This window comes from Rhipicephalus sanguineus, chromosome 4 (genome assembly GCF_013339695.2).
Source record: "Rhipicephalus sanguineus isolate Rsan-2018 chromosome 4, BIME_Rsan_1.4, whole genome shotgun sequence".
Taxonomy (NCBI): domain Eukaryota; kingdom Metazoa; phylum Arthropoda; class Arachnida; order Ixodida; family Ixodidae; genus Rhipicephalus; species Rhipicephalus sanguineus.
This window is the reverse complement of record NC_051179.1, coordinates 134,306,601-134,334,592: the sequence shown is the minus strand read 5'-3', so window position 1 is coordinate 134,334,592 and position 27,992 is coordinate 134,306,601. Positions and strand designations below refer to the sequence as shown.

The window sequence follows — 27,992 nt, the reverse complement described above, 5'->3', positions numbered from 1 at the left end:
ACGTACGTTGAGAGCATGTCGCCGAGCGTGCGGTTGAAGCGTTCGGTTAGGCCATTCGTCTATGGGTGGTAAGCAGTAGTTTTGCGATGGACAGCATGGCACGCTTTGAGAATGGCTTCGACGACTTCCGACAAGAAGGCACGGCCTCGATCGCTGAGAAGCTCCTGGGGTGGACCGTGACGCAGCATGAATCGGTGTAGCAGGAAGGAGGCAACATCACGCGCTGTAGCCGCTGGGAGGGCAGCGGTTTCGGCGTATCGCGTTAGATGGTCAACGGCGACGATGGCCCAACGGTTACCAGCCGACGTCAGAGGAAGTGGTCCATACAAATCGATGCCCACGCGCCCAAACAGACGGCTGGGGCAAGGCAATGGTTGTAGACCGACTGGTGACACGTGCGTTGAAGGTTTTCGGCGTTGGCAATCGAGGCAGGAGCGGACGAACTTCTACACATAGCGGTACATCCCTCGCCAGAAATATCGTTGTCGAATGCGGTGGTAAGTTTTGGATACCCCAGAGTGCGCGCATTGCGGATCAGAGTGAAAGGACTCGCATATTTCAGCACGCAGACTTCGGGGTCTCACAAGTAGCCACTGGCGCCCGTCGGCGTTATAATTGCGTCGGTGCAGTAGGTCGTCACGAATGGCGAAATGGTGGGCTTGACGACGCAACGCGCGAGTGCTTGGTGTTGTCGACGGATCAGTGAGCAAGTCTATTAGCGAAGCGATCCATTTATCCTTGCGCTGCTCGGTAGCGATGGTGTGAACATCGATAGAAGAAACAGCAGTGTGAGACACTGAGCAGGAGGCATTGTCGTCAGGCAAGGGGGAGCGCGAGTGGGCGTCGGCGTCAGCATGTTGACGTCCGTTGCGGTACAGCACGCGGATGTCGTAGTCTTGCAGGCGAAGTGCCCAACGGGCGAGACGGCCCGAGGGATCCTTCAATGACGACAGCCAGCATAGTGCGTGGTGATCGGTGACGACATCAAATGGGCGACCATACAAATAAGGTCGGAATTTTGTAAGGGCCCAGATGATCGCCACGCACTCTTTTTCCGTGACAGTGTAATTGGTCTCGGCTCTAGCAAGCGTACGACTTGCGTAGGCGACGACATATTCGGGGAACCCTGGTTTGCGTTGCGCAAAAACAGCACCGAGGCCTACACCGCTGGCGTCCGTGTGTACCTCTGTTGGGGCCGTAGGGTCGTAGTGGCGTAGTATGGGAGGAGACGTCAACAAACGACGGAGCTTTGCGAACGCGTCGTCGCATTCGGACGACCACGAATGTAGGGTCCCGTTACTTCCAAGGAGCTTCGTCAGCGGCGATATGATGGTGGCAAAGTTGCGTATGAAACGTCGAAAATAGGAGCACAGTCCTACGAAACTGCGCAGTTCTTTGACGGACGTAGGTTTGGGAAATTCGGCCACGGCCCGAAGCTTGGCCGGATCGGGAAAGATTCCGTCCTTGGACACGACGTAGCCTAGGATTGTCAGCTGCGGTGCTACCCTGAGTGACTTGCACGGTCGCGAATCGGCACTTCTTCAGGTTCAGTTGGAGGCCGGCGTTGGTCAAACGCGTCAAAACATGCCGCAGACGTTTAAGATGCGTGGAGAAGTCCGGAGCGAAAACGACGACGTCGTCCAGGTAACACAAGCACGTGTGCCATTTCAAGTTGCGCAGAACGGTGTCCATCATGCGCTCGAAGGTCGCAGGCGCATTGCACAGACCAAACGGCATGACGTTGAACTCGTACAAGCCGTCGGGCGTGACAAAGGCTGTCTTCGGTCGAGCGTCATCAGCCATGGGTACTTGCCAGTACCCCGAGCGCAAATCGAGAGATGAAAAGTATTCTGCTCCTTGGAGGCTGTCAATCGCGTCGTCGATTCGCGGCAGTGGATAAACATCCTTCTGAGTGATCTTGTTGAGCCTTCGGTAGTCCACACAGAAGCGCACAGAACCGTCCTTCTTGGCAACGAGAACAACAGGAGACGCCCACGGGCTGTCCGAGGGTCGAATAACGTCGCGTCGAAGCATATCGTCCACTTGCTCATTAATTACCCGACGTTCTCTGGGAGACACGCGATATGGACGTTGCCGCAGTGGTGGTTGGGCGCCAGTGTCGATGCGATGCGTAACAGCGGACGTGCGGCCGAGAGAAGTTTGCCCGACATCGAAAGAAGAGCGAAATTCATCCAACAGGCACAGAAGCTGGGAACGCTGACCGACGTAAGGTTGTCAGCAATGGAGGGACCAAATACATCCGCGGGTGAGGAAACAGACGTGGAAACGGCACTGATGGTACGGGAACTGGTGCAGTGCGAGTCATCGGGTGCGTCCAGAACTTGTGCGTCTTCGAGGGGCTCCACTCTGCCGAGACATTCCCCTCGCACCAACGTAACAATGTGCGGGGATGGGTTGGTAACAAAAATAGCGGTGCTACCCTGAGTGACTTGCACAGTCGCGAAAGGTACCAGCAACCCTTCCCTAGTGCAAACGGGGTCAGATGGCGAAAGGAGTGCAATTGTGTCGCAGAGACCGGCGCAGTAAACTGGCACAGCCGTCGACGAGTTCGGAGGAACTTTGGTATCGTCTTTGACGAGGGTCTTGGTGAATGCCGATGGACCGTCTGCCGGCGTCAAATGTGAGAACGGTGAGAGTTTGAGGGCGGCTGGTGCGCAGTTAATTATGGCGTCGTGGCGGGAGAGAAAATCCCATCCCAGGATGACGTCGTGGGAACATGCAGCAATTATGATGAACTCGACGTCGTACAGAAGGTCCTGAATGACGACGCGAGAAGTGCAGACTGCTGTAGGCCTAATACTCTGGGAGCTGGCGGTACGGAGGGACATCCCAGAAAGTGGCATCCCAGAAAGTAAGCGGCTAAGTTTTGCGTCCATAACGGATACGGCGGCTCCAGTGTCGACAAGGGCAGATGCGCGAACACCGTCCACAAACACGTCTATGACATTCGATGGACTTAGCTGAGGGCTTTTACAGTTCGATAGCGTCGCAGCCCTTGCCTCGTGGACTGCGACGACTAGTTTTCCTGCTCTCGTGCGACAGAACGTGGCCGCATTGGTGACAGTGAGCGACGGCGTGGAGACGGAGAGCGGCGAGTGGATGTAGCTGGGCGTGACGTCGGCGACATAGGCGGATCGTAGAGTGCACGGCTGGAGTTGCTGGTGGTGGTTGACGCGACTCGAGGCGGCTGCACGCGATGGCAGTAACGGGCCACGTGAACGGCATAACCGCATGCAAACCACAAGCTTGCTACTTCCGCGAGGTAGAAGACCAAGTTGCTCAACTTGCCTGCTTCATCCCATTTGTTAGGTACGCTCACGCGCTCGTAAATTGCGAGCCAGTCTTCCACGTCGGTGCCATCGGCGCCAGTCAAGATAAGTGGATCGCGGATGCGTGGGACACCGGGACATGTGGTCGGTGTGGGAGGCGGCGTTTGCTGAGCGGCGTCTTGGGGCATGGTAGATGGCAGAGTACGGGAACGAAGCTCCAGGGGCATTGAATGGGAGCACAGCACTCTCCACCAATTTGTTAAGCTGTTTATTGGACGGCACTCGGCGACAATGCACTATGGCGACAGTCAAGGCAAAAGCACGGGCCCCGAGCGCGAGCAGCGTTTAGAAGAGGACGACCCACTAGGAGCTGCTGGAGAGAGAGAGAGAGAGACTCTTTATTGGAAAAACAGAGATTTTTGTCGGCGTCAGTATATAACCGCTGGCAGGCTACTCTGTGTAGGGATGGGGAAGGGCGCAACCGTTAAGCAGTACCAATTGCTTCGCCACAGTGCATATTTATTTGAAATGCCCCGAAGTTAACGGACTTTATACTGATGATTGACGTTTAAAAACATTGTATGAAGAGAACGCATACACAGTACGATGACGCTACTCGATACGGCGAAATAGAGGCCCGTGTACTTAGATTTTGGTGTACGTTAAGGAACCCCATGTCGTCAAACTTTCCAGTGTCCTCCATTACATCGACCCTCATAATCTTATTGCAATTTCGGCACCTAAAAACTCAACAATTATTACATATATTACGGCGAATTTGTTCTGTGGAACCACGCAGAGTGAAAGAAGGTTAAGAAAGGGACGATTGACTTCACGCGCTTACAGTACATTGCTGGCGACTCCACGTGGATCTTCTAGAAAAAAAAACACGATCCAATTTACTGAAAATTCGTCCTACTCCAGGGTTCAAAACAAGACTAACACCTTTCCTGAACGGTCCTTCTGCCGATTGAGCAAAACGTCAGGCTACCAACTCGAAGCGCGAGCGCGAATCAACCGAAAGTTCGAAGCACCCGGACTCTAAGTACACCAAATCGGTGTATAAGAGCCGCGGAAGGCGGATGAAATGTGAAAAAAAAAAAGTAAAATTGTGCCGGCAGTTAACGGCCTTAAGCGTGATTACTCACTCCGTAAATATCAAGCTACTATTCCGAATCGGCGTTTTGTTGTTGTCAGACGTTCAGCAACCTAAAGGCGACACCGGCGACGGCAGCACATCACTAGAAAGCAACTGCATTGAGCAGAGAAGTTGCATAATCTTGCCGCTTCGACAACTGCCTGTGATGGTATCGTATTGTTCCAGAGACTAGAGGTAAGCGTTAGCTTTAGCTTTTCTTTCACCTAAAGAGAAAACAAACTGCGCTTACAATAAAGCCCTTTTATACGTGGAACAGTTTTCAGAAGAATGCCTTAGGTAAAAACAGGTCAATGTCCGCTAACAATAAAGCTTAATTTTCCCACAATCGCACAAATAACCTCAAAAATACCTTCAGAATTTCTGTAATAAAAATAAACCATAGCTCATCAGGTCAAAACGGTTCAATAGAAGAGCAATGCCGCCAGCTTTTAAAATTAGGAGACCTTTTAGAAATCAGTTCGAAAATCCTATGAGGTGCTCAAGCACTGCAGGTTTATTCACTTCATAATACAATCTGACTTCTTTTTCGCGCCTATGGAACAGACCCAGGGTACCCCTCAAGGCAAACTGAATCAGTCCTTTCATTCTTGTTCCATATTTACTCCCTGAAACAATGCGCTTCAAACAATAGGGGTTGATCGGTCTTGTTCGTCCTTGGGGAATAGCAGGTAGTAGTATAAACAACCAGGTCCCTCCCCCTAAGGAGGGACCTGCTTATTTATACGAGTGGGCCTACACGCAGATTGCTAGAAAAATATTTTGACATGGCTACTGTGAAGTGTATGTTTGTCGCTTTTTACATCGCTTGCGGTAAGTTTTTGAATGACACTTCATGACGTTCCCCAAATTCTTTTCGACACACATTATGTCGCACATCTGCGGTAAGGCAACGTGCCCACTTAAGTCATCCAGCTGAGCAACACACTCTTGTCCTCATTTGTCAGTTTCCTGCTTTATCGTACGGGCTAAAGTACTACGTTAAGCCAATGCTAAATATTACTGAAGAAATAACTGTTGACTTAAACAGCAGTACACAGCGGTCCGCTGTTAACGGGAGCTCAGAGTGCATGGTGGCCACTCGGCGCCCCCGACGATCGGCGCTTACAACGAGTTTCTCGGAGGGGCAGCGCGCATTCTGAGTTGTGCCTTACTGTCGTCCGCTGCGGACTGCTGCAGCGCTCGAAATCGTCGCGAGGCGAACCGTTTACGCGGCAATATCGAGGCGAAAGAGCGTCCCGCGAGGTGCTCAATGCGCCTGCGCGAAACTCATTGCAGCCGCCTACCGCTGGAGGCGCCGAGCGACAGCACGCGCTTCGACGTTCTCTTTACTTCTTTACAGTAGACCGCTCTGTACTATCGCGGTGGAAAGACAAGCGAAAAATGGGGCACCGACGCGACGTGCTGTTTCAATTTCTTTTCGAGCGGTTGCACCTGGCTGGTACAATCTAACCCACATATATTGAAAGCGGGAATTAGTTCGGTATATCGTATAATTCAATACATGGTAACTCTTTGCATCGGAAAACGTCATGGGTACATACAAGATGTCTGAAGCACACGCTGCGCCGAATACAATTGAAGCTTTGCTGAATTCAATACACAATTTATCGAATTCGCAATGGGAATTTAAGTGCGCAAGTTTGCTTCACCGCACTGCCTCGTCATTATGTAAACAAGACGCCTTTGCGGCAATACGTGTTTTTTCTTATTGCGATAGCCATTATATATGGACACTCTCGGCGCATTTTTGCTGGCGCCGTGATTTCCCGGATATGAATATGTATGTATATATAATAAAAGCCACAAATAAAGATAATTGAGATGAAAAACTTCGAAGCTCGCGATCGGGGATTCGAACCTGCGACCCCCTCGCTCCGCAGCGATCTGACTTAGACAATTACGCCATGCGTCATTCGTTCCCCAGGATACTAACGGCATAATGCAAACGCACGGGGCGTTGGGTGAAACGCACGAGAAGCCACACGTGGCGAAATTAAAATTATGCGAGACGCGGGCCATGCTGCATCGTTGTCCGCGCTGCATTTGCGTCGTGTCGGCGGCGACCCACGCTAGTTTTTCATTTTGGAGTTGGAGCACCACGCCACTCGTGGCCAGTCGGCCAGAGAAAAAAATTGGGGAGGGGTGAAGCATGTAGCGGAGGGTGTTTCAGCTCCACTAACCTGAAACCTGTGGAGGGGCAAATCATGCAGCACGCCGGTGTTTCCCACAGCAAAATCACTGCTAATGGGCAATGAGAGACAGAAGAAAGATTAGACAGAGACCCGCAGTCCGCTTTTAGTTAACGTGCGCGCTGCGAATCTTTATGTTTCAACTACACACAAGAGAAATCTCCCAGCGGCACTACATTGCACGTCCAGATCTAGTGCCTATATATACGGGGTGGCCGGTGAACGGTCTTGCAGCGCGAGCAGATGGTTTCTTCAATCAAGGAACTCGCTAGGAGACGCACCTGCGTCGGCGTTGTCTCTCGCGTGCGAGGGCGCGTGCTCGTTCCTCGCGAGCTGTGATCGCCAAAACAGCGTTCATCGCAGAAAGAGCGTTTCCATGGTCAACGCGCACCGTTTGCCCTTCGCCACACGGCGAGCGCTGAAGCGGTAGCGCCATCTCTTGCGCTCAAGCAAATGGACAGGACACGACGATGCATGCAAGCAAATGGGTCACGACGATGCACGTGGCGACAGCAGACGACGATGCACCGGCGACAACCCGAGACCCTAAGGTGCTTCGCCCCCTAAAAGAAGAGCACTCACGAAGAAAAAAAAACGTACGACGCAAGCACTTACAACTGTTTTAATCTTTCATACGCCAATGCCTATACAAGCCCAAGGCAACCTTACCGGACATGCGCACACAACAGTAGCTCTGAACCAAAACGAGTAACGAGGATGATAGTGTAATAGATACGCGAAGGCATAAAATCACATTCAAATGGGTGCAGGAACAAAGAAGTAAAGTAAGAAAGACAAAGGAGTGTGTGTGCGCTGTAATTATAGCCTGAGGAATATGTATCAACTAGAGCCAAATCATGTTCTACGGTAATGACCAGAATCGACACCCGCAGGGAACGCGAGCCGCGGCTTCATGTGCCACTGCCAAGCGTCGTCTTTATTTTCTTCTCTTGAGGTCCCGGGCTCTGCGGTTTTGTTTGCCGCCCAAAGGAAGGCGCTGCAAGGTCTTGGGATAACGCGAGCGCAAGAGCCCGAGAGCGGTTTGCGTTCTGCGCATGCGTCCTGGTGGCTTGCCAATTTCTTGGGTCCCTAATTCTAAAACTGTCTAGTGTTTCGCCGGAGTTGGGATGTGCGCCTTCGACTTGGTGCGCCTTCGACGCCATCACGTAGTGATGACCTTCTTTATAACCCATGTTGACGATGACGACGGGGGACGCCGAAGTGGGGGGCCGGTCGATTTTCTTGTTTGATGAGGCACCTAACACATTCGCTTTAATAAAGCGGTTCAATGAAGTCTTCATATGCTGAGCAAACTGCATGCAGTGCCATTGGGTACTGGAAGTGATATTTTGACTTTCTGAGACCCCGTAATGCTTTATGCACATATACGCTAACAGGCCCGTAGCCATGGGGGGGGGGGGCTAGCCCCCCCCCCCCCGAAATTTTGGTGAAGTAGGTGTTTTTACCAAAAATAAATAATGAAAATAGGTGTTTCTCTCAAATGGTCATGGTTTTCAGCAAACGGCCCTGCCCCCTCCCCCCTCCCCTGAAAAAATTGCTGGCTACGGGCCTGACTGTTAATATATGAGTCATTTCTTATATTATACCATTATTAAAATGTATGCAGCTGTTATTTAACAATAATAGCTACGAATTTAATGTAGCCGTAAGAAAAAAGTCACAGTTTCACCGCAAGGGCGAAGCAATCAATGCGATAGCAAGAAATTGGAATGTCACACGAAGAACAAGAAGCAGCTCGAAACTTGCAGCACGCCGCTGAAGCCCAGAGAAAGACGCCGAAAAGAACGCACAGGCACGCACAGGGCAAGCGTGAACTAACCACTGTCGCACTTGTTATGTCTTTGTGCTTGAGCAATACGCTGCAAGTGTCGACAATATAGAGTTTGAGAATTGGGGCCCGAAAAAGCTTGGGGACCAAGGAGCTTGCGAGCCGCCAGGGGCCATGCGCATAACCCAAGCCACTCCTGGGCTCTTGGGCTCGCGTTGGCCCAAGACCCAAAATTAGAAAACTAGCGTGGGTCCCCAAGACGTCCTGGGTCACCGCGAGACTATGCAGACACCGCGCGGGCCGCGACGCTGTATGGCCCGCGTCTCGCATGATTTTGATTTCACCATGTGTGGTGCCCCGTGCGTTTGCGCCAACGTAGCTCGCATTTGAACCACTCCTCAAGCGCTGCTGATCCTCTGAATGCCAGAGCAGCCTACCCAAATTCTCAAACTCTCTAATGAAGAATCAAATGCTCTTAGATATTTCTTTTTCTTTTAAACTGCACCACGTGGAATGACCCCATGATGCAAGGTGTGCCCAGTATTCTTTGTTTTTTTCTTCCACATAACGAGTGGGTACAGAAAAGGACAAATTTGTCGTGCGCGTCTCAGAGGCAATTTTCACATAAAAAAAATCAGGAGCGTTGAAAAACTGGCAACTGTAGCGTCGGCTCTGAGGATAGCAGAGTTGAATGAGGCGGAAGGGAATGTACTCCGTATAAGGAATGTTTCGTTTGGAATACACAAAATAATTTTCTTTCTCAAAGGCGGATACGCACGAGCGTGCACTAATTGACGCGCACTCCAGACTGACGTCATGAGCCATACGGCCAGTGATCCCGCTTTCGGAGAACATTGCAGAGTGCATGAGCCGGACTTTTTCCTTAGTCGCGGAAGCGGTCGGACGCCGCGCTTCGGTCGTGCGGGTGGGGCGTCTCCAGACTTCTTAAGTCTTATCCAACTATACGCTTGCAGAGCGGGAATTTATGGGAAGCATATCAATGCATTCTAGCGACGATTGCAACACAACTCAAAAGGGGAACGCCTGCTATGGGCGTTTCATTTAAGTATTTCCTCAAAATTGAGATAACGGCATAAACCCAGCGGTACTTTCACTACAAAATAGCGGAAAAGCAATTCGAACTTTCCTTAGAGACTTACATTAGTTGTGATAAACCAAAGCGTGGTACCTGGTCGCGTAAGAGGGTCAGGTATATGACAGGGAGATGACACTTGGCAGAATTCCGGCAAATCACGTGACGCCAGGCGTTTGCTGAATCACCACTGCCTGAACATGCAGGTCAGGTGATCTCGCTTTGACCAACGTGGTGTAGTCGCGCGCATTTCAAATCTGGTGTTGGATTCACGACACAACACGATGTTCGCTAGCAAATCACATACACTCACGCGCTTACACCTTCGCTATCTGGCGGTTTTCACGGCCTGAAAGTGACAGAATCTTTGCGCAAAGTACAGTTCGCAGAACTGCCACGCCACCTTGAGTAAAGTCGAAATCTAACAGGATACGTAACTTATGCGCGTAACTAGGCGTAAGGTAGAAGGCTCTTGAAGGACATTACCCAGGAAAAGCGGCAGGAGTGCTGGAACTGCGCATTTGATCGAAGACGTAGTGGAGTTTCTATTGAATAAGCTGAAGACACTCTGTATACAATATCTGAAGATTCATATTGTGCTTGTGAGTTCGAAAGATACCAACACTACATTAATGAGCCAGCAAACACATGTAGTGTGAGATTGGTAAATATTCTTAGCCACATGGGGGCCTTTAACACATAAAAAAAATGCAGTCGCCGTCGCTGTGAATCGACCCGGCGTACTCTAGCTTAGCAGTGCGATGGGCGACAACCATGCGATGATACAGATAGGTGAGATATCTATCAAGTACAAACAATGCCTCCACATCGCATTTATATACTACCAGAGGTGAAGAGCGGCCACAGAAGTGGGAATCAGGCAACCCGATTTCTCCAATGCTATTCACTGCACAGCATAACATTCTGCGAACATTTGCAACTTCAGAGCATTTGAGGTATTTCCAAAGCTATGAAATTTGTGCATAACGTTAATGTGCGCACAGAACGTACGATTGTATCAATGTTTTATAGACCTCAATGGAACTTATCTTCGATTGGTTTGATAGAGGCAGCCCGCCATGAATGGCATATTCGAGAAAACAAACATCCGAAGTATTTATTTGTTTATCTAGTTATTTATAAATTAGTGTACAGTACGGCAAACTGTTAAAGGGAACACTCCAATGAGCACCTTTCATTTTCCTTGCCTTCTAACAGCAATTGCAGAGAGAAACATTGTTCGTGCACTGCACAAATCGGTCAAAAAGAGGGAGAAATATAACCACCAATTGGTTTATGCAAATGTAAGCAACTGTTTTTGCAAGAGGACGAAATCCAAAGATGTCCTGCACGCCTGAATTCGCTTTAACAGTGGACCCGTCTTTACATATATATACAAGCCCAAAGCACTCAGTGGTAGGCACTGCGTGAGGGGAATAATCGCACATATCTCTCATCTGTTCGTCCGGATATTTACATATTCCCTAGTAAAATGGTGAGGAGAACGAAAGGGGGTGCTCAAAATATTGTGAAAAAGTGACATTAATGTATGCCTTGGCAAACTGCTAGCGTATATCTTCCAGGATAACATCAATTAGGCATTGGAAAAGGCGCCTGAAGTTCTTCAAGCTGAGTAACGTGCAATCGTAGTCAGCTAAAGAGCACCGTATTAAAGACGAGCGCCCCTTTATCGACGCCCTTTACGCATGTCGTTTACACGACGAAAATATGTTTAGGTGAATTTATGTCAACCTTTTTTCCCCTGACTGATTGTTTCGCGCTGTTATGCATCCTGCTATGGCCGGATCATCTGCTTGAGCATTCTCAGCATTATTGTTTACTTCGGTACACTATTGGTAGTTTACGCCAGATAACGATATTTACGCAGTCTCAAGCGAAGAATAAGATGTGATGAATGGCCATTTAATCTGTCAGACTCCATAAGTGTACCACGGTCCTTGCATTAGCTCAACAAGCGAACCAAAGAAGCCTAATAAGCACCAGGCGCCTTGTATCCCATTTCCTTGCAATGATTTGTCTTGCTTTAGAGCGAAACCGTATGGTTTCATCGCCACGGAGTAAAAAAACGAAACGCCGGGTCCCTAAACCACCAACAGACGCTCGCGACTCTGTAGCAGATGCGCGCGCTCCTTGCGTTTTCACCTCGGACGCTGAGGAACGGCATTCGGATTGGTGGGCAGCAGAACCGACGAACGCGTTCGCTGTAGAGTCGTACACAACTTCAACGCCACTACTGAATTTTGACCTCTGGGTGGCTAAGGGGCCCTTTAAAAAGTACTCGTTTCAATAGGCACCGTGCAGTCGAGTTCTCACGTGTGACTGCAGCGCCAGATTGCACAGCCTAGCGGATAAGGAAAGCGACGTTGAGACGGCCCAGGGACAAAATCAAACGCGATGCACGTCTCTCCGCCTCTGCATCAGTGTGCAGACTGTGGCCGGGCCAGAAGGGGGGACGCGTGCGAGCGTCTGTTTTCTGCCTGCCCCTAGCGGTCAATAGCTGCCAACTTGAGACGGCCCACAGCGAGCAACGCAGCTCCCTCTGGTCAGTGGACGGTGCGTATAAAGCAAACCACAAAACAAGCATGAAAACCGCATGCCGGATGATAAAGCGCCTGTGAACAATGAACACCCTTCCAGCGTCCCGGTAAAGCTTAGATTGCAGCTGCTTTGCTCTTCACACCAGAGCTTCTAATGATGTCAAACGGCCCTTCCTTCTCCCCGCGTGTTTCCCGCTTTCATTTATAGCAGAGAGATCCGCCTGGCAACTCATTCAGTTCAATCTAAAAGTATCGTGGGTAAACCACGGAAATTAGACACCAGAAGAACAGCGTCAATACGCTGCTTTACGAAAGGAAGAGATTCGTCTTGCTGAAAATGGTAACGGAATCAACCGCGGCCTACCACAGCGAGTACAAAGCGATTATGACTAACATCACTCTAAAGTCATAATAAAATGTACCTCCCCCCCACCCCTTCACATTAGCGTGTGTTGTGTTTTAGACAGCTTCGTTCCACATTCGTGTTCGCAGCGCGGGATGGAGGCGATTTTTTTTTCACAATTAGTGCACGTAGCCCAATACAACATCGAACATATTTGGGATGGAAAATTCAGGCGCCGTTGGTTCACGTTCTAGGAGTTTTAGAAAATGAAAATGCCTAGAACTGCCATTGTTCACTCCGGCTGCATTCAGCAAAGCAGGCGAATTTAGTATCTATTTATTTCTGTTGACACGTGTGATCTACTGAACATATATTTTTTTCTGCAGGTGTCTTACTGCACGTGTATGCTTGGGATGATGCACGCTGGCAATGCATCCGTCCAATTCATCATATCAAGGTAAGTTAGTCGCAGATTTCAAATTAAGTTGCGCATGACGGGCTAGATCATGTGACAGGGACGATTCAAACAGAGCACGACATATGGAATTGGTCAGTAAAGTCTCCTGCTCCTCAAAAGTTTAGCAGCAGAGGTGGGTACCTTTGTATTGCATCTGTCGCGCGCAAGGTGAAGAAACAGAGCAAAACAGAAACCATATGCGAACAATAGGCACTATATATATTTATTTACTGAATCCATAAACTTATAGTGTACCGGTACTGAACTGAGGTTAACAATGTTACATTCAATCTGAAGGTGATCCGAAGGTCGCGGGTTCTATCCCGGCCGCGGCGGTCGCATTTCGGTGGAGGCGAAATGGTAAAGGCCCGTGGATTGTGCGATGTCAGGGCGCGTTAAAGAACACCAGATGGTCGAAATTTCGGGAGCCCTCCACTACGGCGTCCCTCATTATGATCTCGTTGTTTTGGGACCTAATACCCCGGGCATTATTATTCTCTCTGAAGTACGCGTTATCTTGGTCACAGGAGTCTATATACGCATTTTGGTATATTTTGAAACAATACTGTTTTATTGAGAAGTGTACAAATATGCCACCTAAGCATTACTGCGTGAATGTGTCAGGTCAGGGTGAAAGCAGGTAGAAGCCTTCCAGAAAGTTCCTGTACAAGTTTAAACTCTAAAGTTTGGCATAGTAGGCGGCGACTTAGTTGGGGAACCGGTCTATTGAGGCAACCGGTCCATTGAGCGATATCGACCTCAATGTCCGAGACCATAGAAGAACAGGCCAAAATGCCGATGCCGAAGAGTCATATAAATATGCCAGCGTTACCGATAATCAATAATGGAACGTGCTGTGCGCTTCTTTTTGCTAAGGCGGTACTGACTTATCGTCTTCACCATGACCCAGCATGTACACGCGGCAGTATGCCTGTGAAATGGTGTAAGGAGCTGTGGCTGCCCTAAAATTAACACGTTTCCCATACGCCCGCACAAAGTTACACTAATAGAACATCCAGATAAACCTTTTCTAAAACCTAACCAATCCACTTTAAAATAGCCCTCAGCACAGTGTCTCATGATGAAGACCTTCATCCATCAGCTTCTGGAAATGGCTAAGTTAGGACATACGTGCACGAAGCTTTATTCTTAAACATCACGCCTTTTGGCACATACGTAAATCTAAACAGCAGCAATGCCGATGAAGGTACCACATAGAATAGCCTACGCCAGTCATACATGAAAGCTTGAATATGAATTGCTCAATACGTCTGAAGCGCGCTATCTGTGCATCGCCGAGCGGGGAGTGTTTTCTTTAAATATACGTATAAACAGACAGCGATGCACAATCAAAACATCTTTAATGAAGCCGACCCTTTGTTTACGTTTCAACATGACACTAATTGTAGCATTAGAAGAATTAGCGGGATATATTGTACAAGATTGAAGCACACTTCTGGCATCCTTTACGAAAACAAAAATAAATGGGTTTGTCGGCGTGAGAACTAATTAATTATTCAGACTTGTACGCAAAAAAGACGTTTTCCTCCCTACCAACAAAATAAATGGTTGTGAGTGATAAGGGAAGTATCAAGCATTGCCCAGCAACCGCTGTTATTGAGAAACTGCGATGATATCATTGCAGGCAACTATCACGCGGATGACGTACTTTAAAACAGCAACAAACAGATATTCTTTTTACTCAAGCATACCTATCACAAAAATCAACCGATCCTCATGTTGTGAAAATAAATTGTTGTGAAATGCGCGAACCAAACCCAGCAAAATCTCAGATATAATGGGCACCTAGTAATAACTTCCTACGGTGGTTAAGTAGAGGTAATTCTTGTGGAATAGAGCTAACACTTGTTGCGAGTGTGTAGTGGAGTTACTTAGACGCCCATTTCTCAAAAGGTACCATAGTGTTAGCAGACAGGGACGATGAAGACAAAACGGGACAAACGCTAACTTTCAACTGAATGTTTATTCTCAGAAGTAACGGCATATGTAGATCTCTACACAGAAGAAGGCTCGTTACCATTACTTCTGAGAATAAACATTCGGTTGAAAGTTAGCGCTTGTCCCGTTTTGTCTTCATCGTCCCTGTCTGCTAGCGCTATGGCACCCTTTTGATGCATTTAACCCACTAGCCCAAAAAGCCACATTGACAAGCTCATTTCTCCTTTACCACTGCAATTACTAAATCAGCGTAGTGCCTGTTTCTCTCTCTTGTGAACCTGTACATCATTAGGAACTAGCTTCTCCACATAGTCTGTGAACTTAGGCATTAATTTCCCTTTGTGTATTCCCAGTCGGTACATCACGCTGTCTTTGTTCCTCAACAAGATGGAACACCATGCATGGTAAGGACATAACTTAGTATTATTAAAATGTTTATTTAAATGTTGCTGTATTCAAGAGCATGGAAACAAACTGAGCGAGGTAATGTACCGTGTGGTGCGGTTGACCCACCTTTTCACTCCAGCATCATATCAACTAAATAGTCTTCTTTTCATGGTTATAGGACAAAACATTCACGTGTGCCACTATCTAAAACGCACCTTTGAAAAATACCTACAATAGCCATAATATATATTTGAGACTCTTACAGGCAGGCTACGTAGCATAAGAATATGTTCGCGTCTACCAGGGTACACTTATTCAAATTTTCGCCAGAAAGGTAATTTTTTTATAAAACTTTAATGTTTATAGGTGCACTGCCTTCAGAAGCGGTCCTATATGCTGTCACTGTCTCGTTCAGAATTTTAACGCTATAACTTTAAAGAGCCCGTGTCGTACAAATGCCAGTGGCGGCGTTGGCGTCGGTGTAGGCGTCTGCGGCGTTATCTGTGAGCGAGAAATCGTGATAGATGTCAATAAATAATAAAAATCATGGGCCCGAGGGTACATTGAACTCAGACGTTTTAAGCGACTGTTTTACCCCAGAGGCATGTGAGTACTTGAAACTGCTTCGGAAAAAAACCTACACAGGCGTGATGCATCATGTAGTGCGATGATTTCCACTAACGCATGTAATATTCCGTCTCAGAAGAGTAGAACTGCGACAGGCGTTACAACATTTGAATCGCGCAACGTAAGGGTGGTTTAAAGACCCGCCCATTACAAAGCGCTCATGCATAATTAATCGTTATTAGCAGCAAATACATCAACGATGCATGTAGCTGTGCGGAGAGCCTTACCGACGCGGAGTGAGTACTTCGATGATTCTCAATATGGCGAATTACACAGTGGGTACGGGGCTACTGTACTTGTATTACGTATGCATAGAAGGAGAGTTTCAAACAGTCAGTGCTGTGGGCGTAGATGGCCCTTTCCTCGCGACACAATTGTGGTGTTTACTGCAAAGCAAAGCCTGACAAGTGAATGAGAAGACGATGCGAATTGGGCCCAATCCTGCTGTCACGTTCTATTCTTGAAAGCTAAGCACAAGGGACCTTAAGTTTTTTTTTATTGTAACTATTCTAATGACAAAGAACGGCAACGGAGCTTGGGCCCTGGCGCTCACCAGCGCAAGCAAACGACTAGACAGAGGATAACAACAGCCGGACCAGCGAACGGGCGTTTTCTGTTTACCTCTTCGCTATAAAGTTAGTCTCCGAAAATCAAGCATTAAGGCAGAAGCTGGCTATAGTCGTGCATCTTCATTGCGGGCTCCAACATGCGTCCACGCTTCTTCTGCCATGGAATCCGCCAACCTACCACCGCAGCATGCATGGGTCCAGGACGGCGTCTAGGCCTACTCGGTAGCTGCTGGCCTGTCGCTGCTGCAGGCACCATCCGGGGATGGCGTTGAGGCCTCCTCGGCGGCTCCAAATCACCTCCACATCACCTTCTGTCAGTTCACGTCAAGACATCGCACTGGCTCCCCTTGTCTAGGAACACGGGCCTCGATCCCATGCCCTGAACTTTGACAACATATAAGCCTCCATGTGGCACCACTCGTCCGTCCCGGCAAAGAATTCCGCCTCTGCGAGTACCGTCGCAACTGCCTCCCATCGCTGATGCCCTCTGAGGATCTCATGCAGCCCTGCCTCTTCGGGCGCGTCACCGAACAGCGTTCTGGAGCTTTTGCACGCGCTCACGTTTCAGTCGAAAGAGCCTGACTGCTTGGCGTCATTACGTTCCTAGTTCCAACGCGGCGACTTACCATCTACTGCTCGTTCGCAACTTCCGGAGTACCGCCCTTTCCAGTGTGACGTTGATGTATGGGTGGCGACCATCAATGCACTCAGCTATTTCTATACCTGGCCGCACAATGAAAAATTACCGGTGGCCATTGGCCGCATTTGTGGTGGAACCAAGCCATTCCATAGGTGCGAAGGCATGAAGCAACGGTCCTCGATGTAGTGCAGTGCCATGATCATCGCCATTTTCAGTCGGTTTCGGTATTTCTGGTGTCACGTGGTTTATTCACGTACAAACGTGAAGGAACGACGAGGAACGTCGAGGGTCCAAAATCCAAGCAAGCGCAAGCTCGGGTCGCGTGGCTACCACTAACGCTGTGGCTTGCTTTCTTGGCTGCTTCGTCGTCGTCTGTATTGTTCACTACATTTTCCCCTGGTGAATAGCGTAGCCATCCTGGCGACCTAAGGCGTTGTCAGTATGGCGGGATCATAATAGGGCTTGAGGCGACTCACGTGGACGATTTCCCTTCCACGACGACGTAAGTCTTCGGACGGTGTCAAAGGCTCAACCTCATAATTGACTGGGGACGTACGAGTGAGCATGCGGTAGGGCCCGTGATATCGAGCCAGTAATTTCGACGAAAGGCCAGGAGTGTTCGTGGGGATCCAAAGCCAAACCAGGGCACCTCTCGTGAAAGTAGGGAGAGGTCGGTCGGTGTCGTGCCTTAGCTTCTGACGGCCTTGGTCCTCGGTTGTCAGCGAACGGGCCAATCGTCGCCAATATTCGGCGTACCTGGCAACATCAGAAATGGCAGTGTACTCAGATGAGTCAGGCGTGTAGGGAAGCATGGTGTCAAGCGTGCATGACGGATCGCGTCCGTACAGGAGAAAGAAAGGCGAAAAACCTGTGGTCGCATGCGTAGCGGTGTTGTACGCATACGTGACAAACGGAAGGACGGTGTCCCAATTGGTCTGGTCAGATGCGGTGTACATTGTCAGCATATCGCCGAGAGTGCGATTAAATCGTTCAGTGAGGCCATTCGTTTGCGGGTGATATGCGGTCGTCATGCGATGAACGATGTTGCACTGAGCGAGCAATGCTTGTATAGCGTCAGACAGAAAAACACGCCCTCTGTCGCTCAAAAGTTCACGGGAAGCACAGTGGCGAAGGACAAAGTTGCGTAAGATGAAAAACGCAACTTCTCTTGCGGTTGCTGTGGGCAGGGCTGCAGTTTCCGCGTAACGTGTGAGGTGGTCGACGCCGACAATTATCCACCTGTTTCCAGAAGTAGTCGAGGGAAGCGGTCCGTATAAGTCGATACCGATGCGATCAAATGGACGCGCCGGACAAGGCAGAGGCTGAAGTGTACCGGCTGGGCGTTCAGGTGGAGCTTTACGGCGCTGACAAGCAGTACAAGCACGTACGTACTTGCACACAAATGTATACATGCCGCGCCAGTAGTATCGCTGACGCAGGCGGCTGTAGGTCTTGAGAGCGCCGGCGTGAGCACTTTGCGGGTCGTTGTGGAAAGCAGTACAGATTTCCGTGCGCACGTGGCGTGGTATCACTAGCAGCCACCTCCGATCGTCAGACGCGTAATTCCGCCGATAGAGGAGGTCGTCTCAAATAGTGAAATACGTGCCTTGACGACGGATGGTTCTTGAGAGCGTGTCGGCGTGAGGGCTTGAAGGGCGATCGCGCGCTGTCTACGCAACTCGTCGAAGCTCTGACAGAGTGAGACGAGTGCCGCGATCGTGGTAGGATTTCTCGCGAGCAGCATCTAAAAGGCGCCGTCCTCGATGCCCTTCAAGATGTGCCTGATTTTCTCCTCCTCAGTCATGGCGGAGTTCACGCGGTTACACAGGTTCAGGACATGCTCTATGTAGCCCGTGTAGTTCTCGCCTGGTTGCTGCGCACGTTGACGCAAGCGCTGCTCGGCGTGAAGCTTGCGAACCGTAGGCCGCCCAAACACGTCTGTAACAGCAGTCTTGAAAGCTGCCCAAGTTGGAATTTCAGCCTCGTGGTTGTGATACCACAGCTGCGCGATGTCCGCGAGATAGAACGTGACGTAGCCAAGCTTCATTTGGTCGTCCCATTTGTTACTGGCGCCGACTCGTTCGTACCTCAACAACCAATCTTCCACGTCCGATTCACCTGAGCCGGAGAAGATGGGTGGATCTCGTTGGGGATACACGGCGCCGCAGGTGACGTGGACGGCCGAAGGTCCAGCCTGGGGAGGGGTCTCGTTGGCCATGTTGGTGTCACGGACAGGGGGGAGCCTGCGGGAGCCAAGTTCCAGGTTCGTACGGAGAATCCATGTACCTCCACCAAATTTCACGTGGTTTATTCACGTACAAACGTGAAGGAACGACGAGGAACGTCGAGGGTCCAAAATCCAAGCAAGCGCAAGCTCGGGTCGCGTGGCTACCACTAACGCTGTGGCTTGCTTTCTTGGCTGCTTCGTAGTCGTCTGTATTGTTCACTACACTGGCATCACTTCCTCGCTGCAGACGGTACTCGTCATGTGAATGACCCTGACGGATCGCCTTTGCTCTGCATCACCAAGCTACCTCTGGGCGATGTTGTTCATCAATGGCAGCAGCTTGAACAGGCAGCCGTGCACTGAAAAAATCGGCCCTCTCTCGGAGATTAACCTCATGAAAGACGCCACGTCGATGGTACAGCTGTGCCCTGCGGTCCCTCTACAGTTGGGTTGGCGGCATGTCCTACGGCAGGAATTGACACCTACGTATGCTTCCAACAACAGGTCTTAGACTCCGTTCAATACCGAAACCGTGACCGTCCCTGACAGAGAGCAATACTACTTCCAAGCTATATCAGTCAGCGACGCGCCCAGCAAGCTGGCCAGCGCCTGAATGCATGAATGCTCAGGCCTACAGTTTGAGGACGTCGCCGCCATAGCAGCCTGTGGAAACAAACTGCGTATCTCAATTAGCCGATTTCACCCGCTGTCCGGAGCTATATCGCCGGTCATGGCCGCAGGCCAAATACGCCATTTGGTACATTCACCACTTGCCCTTAAAGAAAGCCCAGGTGCCTGTCAGTGCTTAGGTAATCGCAATGGACGACATGCCGGTGAAGCCCAACTGTCCTGCTGATGACTTGGCTTCGGTACGGGCCATCTCCAACGCATGTTGGTCTTCAATGTCCGCCAGGTCGAGCACCTCGGGGAGCCCGACATTAACAATATTTCAAGAGCACGAGTTGCTTCGCAATGAGGTACATAGTTTCGCCCTCATTTCGCGGATACGTTACAGCCGCCACACGGGCGCATTGCGACCAATCGTGATCCACAATACTGACTCCTTTATATACAAGAGGCAACTGCCTCATTCTCACGTGTGTCGGGGCAGTCGTATGAGACACCTATGGTCACAACGGTACAGTCAACATCCCCCACCGGAGACATTCTTGGTAGCTTCGCAAGAGAAATAGCAGGGCAGCAGAGAACGACCGCGACACCGCCGTTGTCGCCCACAACACATTTTTGATACCCCAAGGCAAGTTCTGGCAGAGACCCACATGCGTGCAACAGCCAATGGTGCCCTTCAGCGACAACTGCGGCAGCTCCGCGCGTCCGCAGTCATGACTGAGTGTATTGACAAAGCAGGAACGGAGCTCGGGCCCTCGCGTGCGGGAAGGGGAGGAAGAAAAAAAGGAAGAGAAAGACGAGACAAAGAATAAGAACAGCCGGCGCAGCGAAAATACATTGTTTGTTTCTTTTATTACACTATTCGCAATGCCTTTGACGGTCACACCACCAAGTGGATGTCAGGAGAGTCCCCTGGAGGAGAGATGGCAGAAGACGAACTGCCGCCCCTCCTTTGTTCGGATGTGCTAGCGTGATTGTTAACGCGCTGCCAAGGAATAACAACAGCGACTTTGAATGTTTCAGGCATAAGTGAAAAAAACCTGCCCTCCGTGAGAAGATAAATCTGATTCTTTCCCATGAGACGCGAAGTTTTCGCGAATCCGTCTTGGAGAGCCCGGGTCAAATCACGCTGCCAATGATGGCCCACAGCGTGCTCATTTCAGTTCCGTGAAGCTGTTGTCGCCAAGCGATGGTGAACAACAGCTCATCTATGTATTTTTTATTTCGATAAACAAAAGATAACATTCATGCAGATCACTTCATTTGAGCATACCTTTTGGCTCTGGTGGCGTTTTGAGGAGATGGCTCGAAAATAAACATGCTATAGGACATCAATGTAGCCTTTGTTATTTAGCGAGATTTTCTTCTATTTTGCTCCATGTTATCCCACTACATGTAAAGGACTGGCCGAAATTACTTTTCTACGGTAAACTTCCTTTGCTAACAGAGCAAACGAAATGTGCCAAGGTGTTGAAACATCGCTGTATAAACTTCGTGTTATCGGTGAAATTGAACAACGTCTCTCCTTATGTGCTCAGTCAACTACATGCGTTTGTTGCACGAAGTGAGCATACGCCCCGCTGTGCAGCGATTCGGTTCACTTGATGTCATCGCTTTTAGATGCGAAGCATCTTTTGCGCTGGACTTTGTCTGTAGTTCCATTGGCGACCGTCCGCTTTCTAAAACCTACCCTAGCCATCTGTGACATATTGAGCGCGCGCTCGCGCCAAGGAGAAGTCTTCGTCTTGTTCTTCGGCCGCCTTAAAGGGGCCCTCCAACACTTTTTTTGAAGCGCCTACATCGCTGCTGACCGCATCAACGTGTAGTGGCGCTCGCCAGAACTATTGCGGGCGGAAATGACGAAGATGAGCGCTGGCCTATGATTGGATAAATGTAACGTTAGAAGCACGGTGTAAGAAATATAATTTAGGTGTGGACACTCTCCGCCCGCCGCGAAGGAGAGAGCGTCCAGATAATGTTCGCCTTTAATACACGCGCCGGCCGCAGTTTCGTGGGGGCGCTGCGACATGGGGGCTTAAGAAACCTATTGCGACGAGGCGAACGCGCGTTTTTCTTCATTTTTTTTTCACCTCATTGCATTTTTTTTTAACCGTGCACGCTAGCAACTAGAGCAAGGAACGCATACCGCGTTTCTCGCGACCGTGCTCGCGACCGAAAAATGCGACGTGCGGCGAACGCCGGAATTGGCTGCACGGCGTTAGAAAAAAAAAAGGATTATACTTCTTACGTTGCGTTGCGTACGTAAAGGCGCGGCGTCTTGCTTAGAGCGCGTGAGCAGTCTTTCTGCTCGCTGACTTCGCACGGACGCTACGCACGCAGCTCGTCTTCTATAGTACATGTGCCGGCCGCGGTTGCGTGGGAGGCGCTGTGACATGGGGGCCGAGAGGAGGAAAGAGGCGAACATTATGTGGACGCGCCGTCGGGCGGATTGTCCACACCTAAATTATTTTTCTTACACCGTGGTTAGAAGTAATAGCGGCGTTGCCTCACAAAAGGGGTTATTATTGGGTTTAGTTTTTCTTGAGCATGCTTTTTTCACTGAGCACCAACTAGACAGACGATCTTAGACATTTCAGCTTTAAAACTGCAGCGTCCGGCAAAGAATGCGCCGAACGCCACGGCGCTGGAGGGAAACGCGCTCGGGACGCTCCAGGCGCCGTTGTTTGTAGAAACTGAAGGGAAAAAATGTAAGAGCGTTGATATAGACACCGTCGCAACAAGAAACACGACTAAAACTAGAAAAAATGTAGAGGCGTTCATGATCTGCCTCGTTTCGCACGCGCAGTTCACTCTTAATGCACCACATTATTTGTTACTATCGCAACGGTGTCATCGATACGTTGGAAAGAACGGCCAACATTGTATGCAAGCTTCCCGTACGTAGGATCTTTCAGTTCATTTCATTGGGGCGCCATCAGACGTCACAGGGTGAGTGAAACGTGGCCAGTTGACCCCGCGAAAATCGAGTTGAGGGTAGGCCTCCATTTTATTCTATTTTGAGTGTTCTAGGCTGAATAACTTCGGACTGCGTGCCCCTACCGCTGCCGTTCTTGCTGCACTAATCCCTTCAGCCTCCAGTCTACGCAACCCGAAAGTAAAAACTGTAAAACAATGAGGTCAGGAAAAGTGTTAGAGGGTCCCTTTAATGATGATACGTGCAGAGCGCGCGCTGGCGCCAAGGAGAAGTCTTCTTCGTCTTGTTCTTCGACCGCCTTGATGATGATACGTGCAGAGCGCGCGCTCGCGGCAAGGAGAAGTCTTCTTCGTCTTGTTCTTCGACCGCATTGATGATGATATGTGCAGAGCACTTTAGGGGCCCGGACTGCCGTATGCTGTGCTAGCATGGCGTAACGCACACAAAACCACGTGTGCTGGCACGCGCTAGCGCGTTCAGGTCTGCGTAAGGGGCTGGGTAAGACACTGTGGCCTCTCCCCCTTACACTCCTGCAGCAATCATGTCATGGCGTCGGGGAATGAGCTCCGCGGACGCTCGATGAATCGCGTGGCATGCTCCAACAAGAGTTCGGGACAACTAACAGCAACAGCAACTACAGGGAATGCTACACATGCAAGGACGCGTTAACTTCGGGCAAGGTGCCCGTGATGAACGGAACGTTCAGTCGACCCATGCGCTGCTTAGCATCCCCACATGGTTGCCTTTAGTGGGAGATGGTGTAATTTTTTTAAGCCACACGACAGACCGCCGGTAGATGTTGGCATTAACGCAATTCTGGGGGCTCTCGTTATATTACTTCGAACGATCGAAGGACAAATTAAAAAATATGTGAACTGCTCCAATATCACGACCAGGAATGTGTAGGCGCTTTAGTCCGTATGCTTTTCGAAGGAGGTTTTTCTCGTTATGTCCCATCGTATTTAGTGTATGACCCAATCGCAATCTCTACACCAATAAAACTTTCACTTTAAAGTATTTCCTCTACCAGTTTTCTTCCAAAGGGCGGCAGTGATTGTAGTTCATGATGAAATTTTTGTGCAGTGGTCACGAGTACAACAAGGAAAAGAAAAAGTAAACATTCAAGGGCCATTCCACTCCGTGAAGGTGCATTACCGGCGACCCACCTTAAGAGCGGAATGGCTCGTGAATTTTACCTCGCAACCTCCTCTGGGACAAAAGAAAATGGAGGGGGCTAGAAACATGATATTCATTGTTCCTACGATGTTAGCTATAATAGACAGCTCATGCACCTGAAAAAGAGGGTAAGTTGGATTGCTTCGTTCTTTAACGTTGGCTAGTGCGGAACGAAATTAATGATGATCGGTGATGGCAACTACAGATTTCTTAAGGTGGTTCCAGTCAAGAGATGTTCTGGGGATGAAGGATTCGCTGCATACTTTGTAACCCAATGAATAACTTTATTAGAATGACCAATCCCAGCCGTTATGTAAGAAGGGGGTCAAATAACGCAAGATTTGTGGCGCGTTAAATGTGTCAGGAAGAGTAGGATCATAATGATAGGTTTTGTGAGGTAAATAAAGGCGGAAAAGCTTACATCGAAAAGCAAGGGAGGTTAGTTAGATATATTATACTGACATAGTGGAGATATTACAACATCATAACGACTGAACTACTGTATAAAATTTGCTCAAGCGCTTTTTGTTTTCATTAGACGAAACTGTGCGTTTAATTCAACATTGTCACGTCGTTATGACGGCAAAAATTAAGCAGCCAAACCGCTAAATATTCAACACATTAATGGGCGAATAAGAGACAAGCAAAGCGAACGCTGATAGTACATCAAAAGCAACGAGAATGGTCGTCGGTCATTGAAAATATGATATGCATAAGTTCACGTTCGTTTGATCCAGTGAATCAAAAGCAATATGAAGTGCAGGCGCACGCATAATGAAATGACATTCATTCTCGACGAAAATAAATGTCGAGATTTAAGTAATTTTTAACACGAAAGTGTTTTATGCCGGGGTCCACCAAGACTTCAGTGAAAAATATCCGTCACGGAAATGACGCCGAAAATATTTACACGATCAGATGGTGAAGAAAAAAAAAGGTTCCGTCAACGGGACTACTCGGTCCGCAACAACTGATGCCGGCCACGCTATCCACGGCGCCATGGTCACAGATTCTAGAGGCTTTACAAATGCCCCTCTTATATCTACCACTCGGGGTGGTGTTGCCCCCTAGGAGTGGTAAAGTAATTCGTCATTACTGTGGCCTCCGCGATTAGCACCTGCAACGCGTTACACGTCCGTCCCATTCAGCGCATTTTCAACAGAAGTTCTCTTTTGTCAATGCAGATTTAGGTGCACGTTAAAGAACCCCAGGTGGTCGAAATTTTCGGAGCCCTCCACTACGGCGTCTCTCATAATCATATAGTGGTTTTGGGACGTTAAACCCCAGATATTATTATTACTTTGTCAATGCCTTAACACACCGCGAGGTGGCAATCTTAGCCCATGCATTGTAAAAGCGTCGGCCTCGTTGATAGCGTCACGCTAATCCAAACCAAAAATAGCTCTGCGACGCACGCCTGTCTCACCTGTCTGTAACACCGCCTTCCGCGCTCACGCGCTCGCCCTGAGAAAAATCGCGGCTGGGCTACCAGGGCGGCACGACACGCGCTTTGCGTTTCCCTCTAGTCCGGCCGTGGTGTTCAATCATATTTTAACATGCCGCGGGATGGCGACCAAGCTCTGCGTCCAATATGCGACGCTCTTCTGGCTACACATCTCGTTCTCTGATTACGCTTTCACCGTTAACTACTACAGCTATCAGAAGGGTTTGTTTAATTATTTAACATAGACGCTAGTCGTCGGGATGGAGATGTGCCACCAATCACCAAAGTGGGTGCATACACGTTAAACCGTGCCATTAGCTGCCAGACGTCAATATACACTGTGCAAACTCTCTTATACCAATGCACACTAAACATTCACTTACTTCTGTAAGGGCACGCTTTACTTTCGTGTTATTTTGATTCCTATGACGGAGGGATTAGCCATGTTTATTTTTTGTTCTTGCAAATCTTAACCGGTCAAGCATGGGCACAGAATCTTATGAACGAGTACATTTTTAATGCCCTTGTTTCTGGGTATGTCGCAGATGGCTAATCCCACACAGGATCGGGAATGGAAGCATGAGCAGGTCATTTCTAAAGTTTTTTAGATGCGAATATTTCAACTATCATGATAGAATTGTTTAAATAGCCGCGTAGCGTCAGTGAAAGTGCAGATTCCATTTTTATAGCCAATTTATTTATGCCTCTTGTTCCAGCACGGCTATTGCTTCCAAGGAATGTGTGTCGAAGACGAAAATCAGCGCCCTTTGCAGCGCAGGAAGCGATCACTAAGGAGCTTCATCGCCGGATTCACATTAGGAAGACGTGCGGGATTGAGGCAAGCCAGACGACGTAGTCGGATGCGGGGATTTGGCTGGCGCTGAATTATCCGACGTATTCAAACAAGCGGCTGCAAGTTCCCCCGCCGTTGAAGATCTCTACATGGTGCAAGGACAACTTGGCCTGCTGGAAGCGATGTATTTAGTCACAGTTATGGTAACGGTTCTGCTGGGAGATGTACGTGTTTGTGCTTTCAATTGTGCACAAGCCTATTGAAACTTTCCGTGAAAAATAAAGAAACTAAGCTCGTTGACCATGCAATCTTCCGCTGCGCAATCAAATTGAGGGGCTCAAGTGTGTGTGTGTCCCGTCATCTCCTGCAAGCTGGTCTTCGCTAGAGTGACACAAACAGGTATGACCGATGGATACATGACAACACATTCCACAAGGCACTTCTTCACTTCATACACAACACTGGCCTAACGGCGCACATTTAACATAAATATACATAACAAATATTATGCCTTATGGGCAAGTCTATGTCGCAAATAAAAAAAAAAGTCTGTGTGTCCTTTATACTTGAGGTCGTCGTTCTGTCGACGTTATGAGTGGACAGGACTTTCAATAAAAATCTCAAGTTGCGCTAGTTGGTGGATGCTCATCACGGAATGACTTGCACCGCAACACTGAAAACGAACCATAGAAGACAAGAACACAAGCGCTGATTTTATGCTCGTGTCCTCCTCGTATATTGTCCGTCATCTAACTGTGTTGCGCTGCAGTTCTACGATTAACTGTTTTTAATCTAGGATTTTGCATAGCAAAAACGTAAACGAGAATTAAAAATACATTTTTTATTCGGCCTGTACCAATGCTTTTATCGCATCCTCTTTGAGGTCTGTCCTGGATGGCGGTGAAGTATTTACCTCAAACGAAATGTGACAACAAGCCCCAGACGAAGTTTTATTCGAGTATTCTGCAACAAACGGAATTCGCATCTCTTATACGGGGAGATTCATGCGGAGATACAAGATACATATAAAGCATGGTAGGTTACATGTAAAAGCCGCTTGGTCATACACAGTGGCGCAGCCAAAAATTAGGCCCGGGGGAAGTGGCACGCATGTCTAAAAACACACACACAGTCTATATATATATATATATATATATATATATATATATATATATATATATATATATATATATATATTGTTCTGTAAAAGACTGCCGTTTCGGCCGCGGGACCGGCCTTCGTTGGTCCCGCGGCCGAAACGTCAGTCCTTTACAGAACAATTTTTCCTACGTGCTTGATTTTTTTGAACTTTTACTTCCGGGTCCTTTGTTAGCACTTCATACATACATATACATATATATATATATATATATATATATATATATATATATATATATATATATATATATATATATATATATATATATATGTGTGTGTGTGTGTGTGTGTGTGTGTGTGTGTGTGTGTGTGTGTGTGTGTGTGTGTGTGTGTGTGTGTGTGTGTGTGTGTGTGTGTGTGTTTATAAAAACCCTATGACAGTAAGGCTCGTGCGCGCCGGGTGCGATCAATTTCGATTTCGCCCTTGCAATTCGATGATGAATATCGAGAACTACATGGAACTTTTGTGAGTTCTAAAAAATAGGTATGCCATAAATTGGCACGCGCTACAATATATACACCTGCATGAAGTCAATAATTAAAAACCTAATTAACGAACTTTTGTTAAT

At 48.7% G+C, this 27,992-nt stretch overlaps 1 protein-coding gene across 1 annotated transcript; it reads left to right on the top strand.

Annotated features, from left to right (window-relative positions):
- The first annotated feature begins 5,158 nt into the window (after positions 1-5,158).
- On the top strand, positions 5,159-26,562 carry LOC119390721 (uncharacterized). The gene is made up of 4 exons (XM_037658406.2): positions 5,159-5,259; positions 12,808-12,878; positions 15,191-15,241; positions 26,189-26,562. Exons 1-4 carry the CDS (start codon positions 5,214-5,216, stop codon positions 26,354-26,356), a joined length of 336 nt encoding a protein of 111 aa, XP_037514334.1. The 5' UTR covers positions 5,159-5,213; the 3' UTR covers positions 26,357-26,562.
- The last annotated feature ends 1,430 nt before the right edge of the window (positions 26,563-27,992 follow it).

What these genes read in the sequence shown, in the direction of transcription:
- LOC119390721 (XM_037658406.2), top strand. Translation starts at nt 5,214, where the DNA reads ATGGCTACTGTGAAGTGTATGTTTGTCGCTTTTTACATCGCTTGCG. An exon ending in GTCCAATTCATCATATCAAG is followed by an intron (nt 12,879 to 15,190) that starts GTAAGTTAGTCG and finishes GTGTATTCCCAG; the next exon opens with TCGGTACATCACGCTGTCTT. An exon ending in AAGATGGAACACCATGCATG is followed by an intron (nt 15,242 to 26,188) that starts GTAAGGACATAA and finishes CTCTTGTTCCAG; the next exon opens with CACGGCTATTGCTTCCAAGG.